The sequence below is a fragment of the Bicyclus anynana genome, chromosome 23 (genome assembly GCF_947172395.1).
Source record: "Bicyclus anynana chromosome 23, ilBicAnyn1.1, whole genome shotgun sequence".
Taxonomy (NCBI): domain Eukaryota; kingdom Metazoa; phylum Arthropoda; class Insecta; order Lepidoptera; family Nymphalidae; genus Bicyclus; species Bicyclus anynana.
Genome location: NC_069105.1, coordinates 5,415,377 through 5,425,062, shown reverse-complemented (window position 1 = coordinate 5,425,062; position 9,686 = coordinate 5,415,377). Strand labels below are relative to the sequence as shown.

General features: G+C 37.4%; 1 protein-coding gene across 2 annotated transcripts in view; it reads right to left on the bottom strand.

The window, feature by feature from the left end:
* Positions 1–895: 895 nt before the first annotated feature.
* LOC112056294 (neuropeptides capa receptor-like) overlaps positions 896–9,686 on the bottom strand; it is a 44,676-nt gene continuing 35,885 nt past the window's right edge. For both annotated transcript variants that reach the window (XM_052888695.1, XM_052888696.1), the window contains exons 5-7: positions 4,668–4,780; positions 3,316–3,499; positions 896–1,814 (exon numbers count right to left, since the gene is read on the bottom strand). In XM_052888695.1, coding sequence (XP_052744655.1) covers positions 1,424–1,814; positions 3,316–3,499; positions 4,668–4,780 — 688 coding nt within the window. In that variant the 3' untranslated portion in view covers positions 896–1,423. The remainder of the gene's footprint in view (positions 1,815–3,315; positions 3,500–4,667; positions 4,781–9,686) is intronic.

The following is a 9,686-nucleotide window of genomic DNA, read 5'->3' as shown; positions in this document are numbered from 1 at the left end:
AATGAGTGTATTGCGTGTTTCCAGTTTCTTGGCGAGTTCGGTAAATTAAGTCAAGTAATTAATCACTTTATGTATAAGAATGTAACCCGTACAATTTGCTGCCGACACTTCAAAGTATTCTTTATTATTAATGATCCTCTAGGGTACGAGCTCGGAATAGCGAGCACGAAGGCTGTCTCGTCACTCTGTAGACACTTTGTGACATAAATACATTAATGTTTTGTGGAGTGAAGATTACTGAGGTGATAGTTTTATATATTTTTTTTTATACTCTACAAGTTAGCCCTTGACTACAATCTCACCTGATGTTAAGTGAGGATGCAATCTAAGATGAAAGCGGACTAACTTGATAGGAGTAGGATGAAATCCATTTATGTATCATCACTTACCATCAGGTGAGATTGTAATCAAGGGCTAACTTGTAGAGAAAAAAAAATTAACACAAAATAAAAAACGACGGCCTCCGTGGTGCAGTGGTGTGCGCGGTGGATTTACAAGACGGAGGTCCTGGGTTCGATCTCCGGCTGGGCAGATTGAGATTTACTTAATTTATCCAGATCTGGCTGGTGGGAGGCTTCAGCCGTAGTTACCACCCTACCGGCAAAGACGTACCGCCAAGCGATATAGCGTTCCGGTACGATGCCGTGTAGAAACTGAAAGGGGTGTGGATTTTTATCCTCCTCCTAACAAGTTAGCCCGCTTCCATCTTAGACTGCATCATCACACTTACCATCAGGTGAGATTGTAGTCAAGGGCTAACTTGTAAAGAATAAAAAAAAAAAATTAAAAATTTGTGATTAAAGAATTTCACTAATAAAATATAGTTTATAATAAAAACTTTATTTTATTCAAAAATTATTTGACAAATACAATTTTTATAAATAATTTACTTCATACAGTTAGGAGTTTCTATGTACAATGTTCATTACGTAATACGTTATATATACAAAATGTATGTTATACATATAGACGTAAATAATTAATTTTTAGTTAAATAACTTACAGAACATTACTTAATTGTAGATACATTTGAACAATAACCCAGTATTTAGATACAAAATCAAGTTGAATGGAACTACAAGTCAGATAAAAGCCTTTTAAATCTTCATGCTTATTACTTGTTGAATTGTGACTTTGTTTTTGTGCGAAACCTTAACTTTAACAATTGTGTTTTAACATAATATTTAAGAGTAAAATAATTATAAGCTATTTTTTAAATTGTACCTATCTGCTTGTCCGTTACTACAATTACATTCGAAGATACACATTTTTATGCGATTCATTCAGGAATATATAAAAAGTGAAGAAACATAACTTTGTTTCTTCTAAATAAAACAAAAAAAATATCTATCACATAGTCTCAAAGAACAATTGCAATTATTAAGGACTAAGAATTAAGTAGACAAGAAGTTTTATCTAATTTTTACAACTCACAGTCATATTTTCTAGTATAACCTCTCAACATCAGCTGACTGGCTTCAGTATTATTTTGGCGCCAAACGCCATTCTCCCGTCTGTTGTATTCGCGCCATCTTTCGCTGTAAATGACGCGTGTGTCATTGGCATTGTCTCTGGCACAGCTTTCTCTGGCACAGCTATTTCTGGCACAGTTTTCTCTGGCACAGAAGCTGTTTCTTCTTGCACGCTCGGTCCGGCTCCTACGCTCGTGGCTGTGTGACCGGATCCGCACCGAATGGGAACCGTCTGAAGTATGGTTGATCGTGGTCTCCCTGATGCTGGACTGGTCCCTGTAGCGGCTCTTCTTTCTGCGGACCTTCTTGCAGCACAAAGTTTCTTTGAAGGCTATTCTGTACCTGTGAAAAGCGTTTTATCAACGGTATTTTTCATAAATTTAATAAACATGTATTGGTTTTAGTGCTTATAAACTATAATCAGTTTTGGTCCATTAGTGTGACCAATAAAGACCAGTGCCGTCTATAAAATGGATAAAGTTTAAAAATAAGAGTGACCACTCAACCCGCAGGCGACGTCCGGGATGCGACGAATTCTACAAAATTGGCTGTATCTTAGACCAGGCACTCTTTGAGAAGTTTTACTCTCATAAATCCCTTATCAGGACGTACAGATCTATGTACTGTACTTTAAGTAACGCTATTGCCTCGGGCTTTCTCGCAAAGTAGATTTCGCTTGCAACTTTGTGCTTACAGAAAACAAAATGCAACATATTAAAATTTGATATATATTTTTTTATTTTTAAGTAAACTCGTGTTTGTTATGCAGTTTTTCAAAGGTACTTAATGTTACCAATGAATACAATACAATACAAGTCGAAAGCTATTATCAATAACTAGTGGACGCTCGCGACTTTGTCTGCGTGGAATCCAGTATTTATCACAAATCCCACGGGAACCATAGACTTTTCCGAGATGAGAGTAGAGTACCCTATGTGTGAAATCTATTTCCATTCCCAATTTCAGCCAAATCGCTTCAGTAGCCGCAACACAAAGGAGGAACAAACATACAAACTTATTATTATATAATATTAGTGTAATAATTATTCTACGAAATTGCTGAAAATCCTAAATCTTTGACTTATTGGCAACGAAAAGAAAAATAATGAACAATATTTCTACATTTAGTGTATGCCAGCCATATCACACATACTCAGAGGAGACGCCCTTAGAGACAAGAGATTCGCTAATCTCTTCTGCTTCTGCCTTCGGGCTCCGTCAGGCGATGCTTCTGAGCTCGCCCAAAACCCCAGGTGACGCTGCTGAGGTACCATTAAAGAGCTCACGGCACTTCAACAACGAGAGTTCAGAGGTACGAGATAAAACCCAGCGCCCTGGCCCATTGGCATATCTAGGATTACTTACTGGGGTGGGCCTGGGGTGGGCTCATATATTACTGAACACTTTAATTTTTATATTGAGTGTCGAGTCGACACTCAATATAAAAATTTCGTTAACAATATTTGTGGACGCAGAACTCTGATGAATCGACTTATTTTATTATTTTTTCTTTGTATCTAGGGTAGGTATCCGAAAAAGTCTTAATATATTTTTCAAAATCTTTATTATAGGTTTTTCTTTATTATAAGTTGTAATGGTTATTATTTGATACTTTATCGTCTATCAAAGAATTTCAAATCGGTAGCCCAGTACCTAGGGTGGGCACTGGACCATTTTCCCGACCCACCCGGCCCAGCCGCTATACATATATCTATGCCCTGGCCCTTGATCGACTACAAAATGTCGCTGACTTTTCGGGATCGAAACGTTCTGCAGATGTTCTGATGATCTAGATGTCGAAAGAGAGCTGGGAAAAATGAAATTAGAAAAACCAAAGTGATACCTGTGGCTCATGATGTTGTAGAGGATAGGGTTGACGGTGGCGGAGATGTAGTAGAGCACGCCGGCGGCCAGGAACAGGTACTCGTTGATGGTGTGGTAGTGCCGCACGCCGCTGCCGTAGATGAAGAACAGCCGCTGGAAGTGGAAGGGCGCCCAGCACACGAAGAAAGCCACCACCACTGCCGCTGTGCAAACAACGAATTGTTTATTCAACAATTAAGCCAACTCTTTACTGATATCTCACCTTTAGGCTGATCATACGACCAACGATATATCTAGTGAAGAGAAATAGACACATGTTGCGCAGCTGTTTTCCATTTCTTATAACGGAGTATGTCGTTAATCGCATGCTTGCGTATTGTGCCTAAGATAATTTGTCAACATTTGTTTTCATACCGCTGTCTCTTTTTCGTACTATCGCAATTATGATAGCTAACATTACGTGTCAAATACGCAAAAGTCACAATGCAATTGAAGATGGCAGATACTAAGAAGAGTTACTCTCAGTAACATTATCATCAGCATATCTTTAAGCAAGCTTTTTTATTTAAGGAAAGAAAGTTGCAGCTTAACTAACAACACTTCAAATGTGGTGTGGCGGGCTCGGGATAATATTTAACGATGTTGATGCTAATGTTAATACTAATATTACGGAGCAAACTGCTTAACAATTAAACAACGTAAAAGCTACACCTACACGCGTAGACTTTATTATATTCACTATCGTGTTTCATCACGTTTCGAATATAATAAAATCGAATTACTTTGCCAGCGTAGGCAGTGTAGAGTGTCCATAGTAATATGAAATCATAAACCAGTTGAACAGTTAACAATGATCGATAAACAAGCTTTTCTTTGCTCCCTTAACATTTTTAAGCAAGTGAGATGATTATATTGTAGGGAATAGTATTCTGAGACGGATATGACGTCGCTTAATCTCGTGTTGGCTCGTGCCTACGCTAGGTGGCGCTACGTGTTTGCGCGAACACGTAAAGTAGGGACTATTAAGTGGGGGCTGTTGGGCGGGAACGGATTATGATATAAGGCGCTCGCCGTACGGTCGGCTTCAGTGATCTCGTGGTGTTCTACTAGTCCACAACTTTTGTTGTGTAATCCTTCATGGGTTACTTGGGATAGGCGGGAGGAAAGGCTTGAGGAGTCACAAGCCTCTGGGACTGCTCAAAGCATCCTCTGCCATTCTAGGGTTTGTTGTGGTTACAGTTTGATTTGTTATTTAAGTTGTCCTGACAAATATTGTAAATCAGACTTTGTTGAACATAGGTATTCTTATTTTTTTTAATCCACACCTGAGTTTTATTGGTAAAAATATCATTATTTATGAGTATGTATTACCCAACATCCTGATGATATTCTTCCTTGATTGTGCCTGCCGTGCCTCGCCATGCACGCTGCCGTTGACTCCATTCAGAGTCCCGGGGCTGCCCGGCGTGTGAGTGTGCGTTGACCTGGACACAGATCATTCACATAAATCTGACCAGTTAAATCACAGCCCAGCCTTGGATCGAACCCAGGACCTCCGTCTTGTAAATCCACCACTGCGCGTCAAAAACATATTTTCAAAAGAGAGAACACTGGGGCAAAATGTATTAACCTCATTCTATGTAATTGGACGGAGAGAATAAAGTTATTTAGAACTCGAATTTAACTCTACGTGTAAAATAAAAAATAATAAATCTCCAAAGAAAGCTTAGTTTTGATTAACGCTTGAAAAGTTTGAAGTAATAAATTTCAACACAAAAAATGTAGCCCAACTGACAGCTGTAATAACAAGTTTTAACGTCTATAGTAGGGGAGTCCATGAAGCGAAAAGTGTATCTATTTGAGCGTCGCAATTTTCGCTTTCAGTGGTGGGAAAGTCAGTCTTTATAGACATTTTTATTGCCTCGTCATGCCAAAATCGTTAGTAATTATCAGGGATTATAATATCTTTAAAACAAAACCGAGCTTGTAACTGGAGCTGGGAACAGAGAACAGAATACAAGGGTTTTTGAAGTGATAACTAACTAATGGGAGGGTAAACCGTAACGTAACGCGTTACTGCACCACCCTATCTAGCTTTCCTTTTTATTATGCACGTATCAGCAAGTTTAAGTTATCACTTATGTCAAACGTTCTTTTTGCAACTTTGTGACCCTCAGACTTCCTTAGATAACGCTCATATTTCCAAAACGCACTCTAAACTCTCTCTGACATGATGGTGTAGGTTGTTTTAAACATAACTACCAGTAGTAAGGACTCATACGTGGGGAAATACTCAACAACATACAAGGTATCCTCCCGTTATCTGCCGCGCTCAAGTAAATCCAAAAATCCCTTGTTCGGCTCCCGACTTATACATTTCACGAATTAGATTTTTTCTTCTATAACATTCTTTAATCTTCTTTTTACTTCTACCCCTCCGCCCGCTAACTCCATAATTCATGAACTTCCATTACATTCCGGAATACATTTGCATCAGATCTCGACGCCTTTTCCCCTTTCGTTTTTCAGCCATTTTTCTTTTTTTAATAAAACAGTATTTAATAAATTAGAATTGCTCGGATATTAATTGCTCGAGACGGGTAAGCCTAAAATTGAGTTAAATAAGATTGAGTTTTATTTATTTAATATATTGCGTTGCTTCATTATTAATGACTAACGGAAATCAATTTTTTACAAATCCCATGGGAACTTTCAAATTATCCGGGATAAAATGTATCATATATTTTACTCTACAACCTTCTCTTTATTCCAATGAAAGTTACATTAAAATCAGTTCAACCGTTCCACAGATTAGCCCGAAAAAACTGACAGACAAAAATCTGTTTCTAATATTCTTGTCTACAGGATTTTCATAAGGTTTTTACAATTATATAAAGTTGACCAAGTTAACTGAACAAAATAAGTATTATTGCTTATGCCAATAAGATTTGACGTAAGAAAAAAAATTATACAAACTCAAACTAATTTCAATTAATAATTTAAGACTATAATGTCTTAAAATAAAATGATTATTTTTCGAAAGCTTGTTTTAAATAACGACTGATGAAAAAAAGTGCCATTATACATGAGATTGAAAGTATATAGATAACTTAAATGTCTCAATGTACAGTTCAACAAAAATAAAAACTTAAGAATTAAAATAAATTTTCATTATATTTAATATGAAATATAGGTAGGTCCCGCAAACCCACGACTATATAAGTGTGATTATTTATCACCACTACAATTAAATTAAATTTAATAAAACTACAGCTATGAAAATGAAAACAAAAACGGACGCGGATAAAAGGTCTGTAAGTTCTAAATAATTGACTTCAAAGAGTTGTGAGTAACAAGCCTGAAGCGCGTGGTTCAGCCTTTAGAGCAGTGGGGTAACAAGCTTTGTATACAGTGAGGGGTTTTGCACGTTTATTTCGCGTTCTCTGTTGTGACGGTTGACAGTTAGACACACGACACAGTGTCAGCCTTGTTAAAAACAGGGTTACGCACTATTTTTAGGGTTCACTACCATTCAATATTCGAAACGAAATGAACGGAATATATATATAGGATTACTTTGTTCTCCGTCTGTATCCGAAGAGGTACTTATGCCGACCTTTGCTTTCTAAAGCTCTACCAGTCCAAAACTGAACCAATTGAGAAAACGTTAATTCCTACACTTAACTAGTGAACTTAAGAGTGAACGTAGCCCGATGCGTTAGACAGATCAAGTCAACGCCACTGTCGACACCAAGGTACACGAGGTTCTGCAAGTCGCGAACAGCCAAGCTACATGGCGCGTCATCGTCTAGAAGCAAAATTTGTGTTAGAGGTCACGACCCTCAATGTAATGAAGAATACGACGTATATACAGGAATTCGTAGACTGTAAAAGTCAGTCATAGACTAATAAGTAAACAAAGAGTCTATAAATGCAGTCCATGCATGGATTTAATAAGACTAATAAAATCCTTGAGTCCATGTCAAAGAGATAATGGAATCCAAAGATGGCCGCCGGATGCATCACGTGACAAATACGTAGCCAAGGGTAATATGTTGTACAGACTACTTTAGTATTTTTAGGTAAAACCAAAAATTGTTCGTGCTCGACTAAAACACTAAAGTAGTCCGAACTAGGCCTAAAAAACTGACACCCAGCGAGGCCAGGGGGAGTCTGAGTTCCTACATTGACCCAAACTGAGAACCGAACCCAGGACAAACTCGTATCTGTTGAATACTGCACCAGAGAGATCAAAGTTTATATTACACTCGATCGATGATTACACTCACATTTTTGAACCATTTTCAACTCCTCTGTCAATAAGTCAGGAACTATTAGAAACAAACCAATTTACAATTCAACTTGTCTATAAAACCCAAAGTTTCATGAATAAACTTACCATAGTTCCTGCCGTTAACGCAAATTTGATTGAAATATTCATTATTCTTTATCATCAGCTTGTTTGAATAGCTCATTGAGGCCAGACCTTGTAGGAATTATAACTCGACGTTTCTTCCTTCTGTTGTTTTTTATTGAGAAAGAATACAATAAGGTACTTAAGCTAACTTATCCTAATAACTGTACAAATCATGCCCACGTGGAGTGATGGCAAAAATACTGGCTGCATTTCCGCAAAAAATGAGCCAGCCCTTCTGTCTTTCTTTCAGTTGTTTTTATATATTGGAATAATATGTAACTCCTTCAGAAGAAACTACCCGTATAATTAGGATAGAACTTTATTTCAGGTAAGTTCATTTAATCTTAAAATATATCGAGCTAAAGATACCCGATAACGGTCTAACATTTTTGACAAACTTGCTAGTCAAACTTTGCTTTTTATCATCATTATCAACCCATGTTCGGGTCACTGCTGAGCTCGAGTCTCCTCTCAGAATAAGAGGAGTTAGGCCAGTAGTCCACCTGGCTGGCCCAATGCGGATTGGCAGACTTCACACACGCAAAGAATTAAAAAAAATCTCTGGTATGCAGGTTTTCACAATGCAATTTTTGAAACGGAGGCAAACGTTATATCCACTGGGCTATCTTTGTTTTTATGCGATGGAAATTTTTATGTAGCTATCTAACTAACACTTTCGCTGCGGCACTGATTTTTCTGTACTTTCCTCTGGTGTGGTACGAGGTCCATTGACCTCGTAACTCTTGTACACGCTAGACGTACAAAGTCAATTGACCTCATACCGTAGCGAACGTGTTAAACGGAGCACAATTAGGTATAAAAACACTGAATACGGCAAATGTAAAGGTACAGTAATAGTAATACAACATATTTGCAAAGCGTATCTCTGCAGACGACAGCAGCGACCGCTAATATGTCATGCCGTCATGTCATGACCTGTCCGGGCGAGTGTCCGCATGTCCACGTGATGACTAAATTACCCCTGCAATTTGCCAACTATTTGACCTTGGTTTGACTAACTTGAACAAAGTAAAGTGAGAAATGAGTCCAAGCAATGCTTTACATTGCATGGACTTATTTCTCACTTTACTTTGTGTATATCTATACTTATACTTATAATAAGACCGGTCGAATTCTATACACTGAAGCTAAAAATATTTTTATTTCGATTTTTTGTCTGTCTGTCTGTCGATCTGTTTGTCCGTGTTTTTTTGTTATTCGGGCATCACGCTGAAACTACTGAATGAATTCAAATGAAATTTGGCACGATTTAAGACCATAATACGAAAAAGGTTATAACATACTTTTTTTGCGAAAATAAAATGAAAAGGGGGTGAAATAGGGGTTGAAAGTTTGTATGGAAAGTCCTTCATTTTTAGAGTTTCAGTTTCAAAAATTTGTTCATAAATCATAAAAAAAATACGAAATATAATATAATTCAAAAATTCTTAAAATTCAACCCCTAAAGTGGTGAAATAGGGCTTCAAAGTTTTACATACAAGTCGCGGGCGTCCGTTAGTTTAATCATATTTTTTAATGACCCAATGATGTTAGAAAAAAAGATAGGTTATACGTGGACCGCAAGTGGCACGTTAAAACTATGCTAATTAGCAAACCTGAGTTCAGTCACCGCACTGTCATCGCGCCGACAACGTCGCTGAAATAATTTTTGTGTGCCAGTTGTAAACATCGAATGGGGTGTTACCTATCTACCTTTTTTTCTTCTAACATCATTGTAATGACCCAAGCTAAGCCTATCTGTGTAATATAAAAAAATCGAGCTGAGACCCATCATACTGCACCGATGTGGATTGGCGGACTAGCTGTGATAATGTTTGATTCCTATCAAGTGTTATTTTATAATAATAATAACTAGAGATGGCTTAAAACACTCTCCGAAGCATGAAGGGTGACACAACTAATTCCAGATTGATAAAACATTTTTTTAATGTAAAATACCTACAGTATTACAC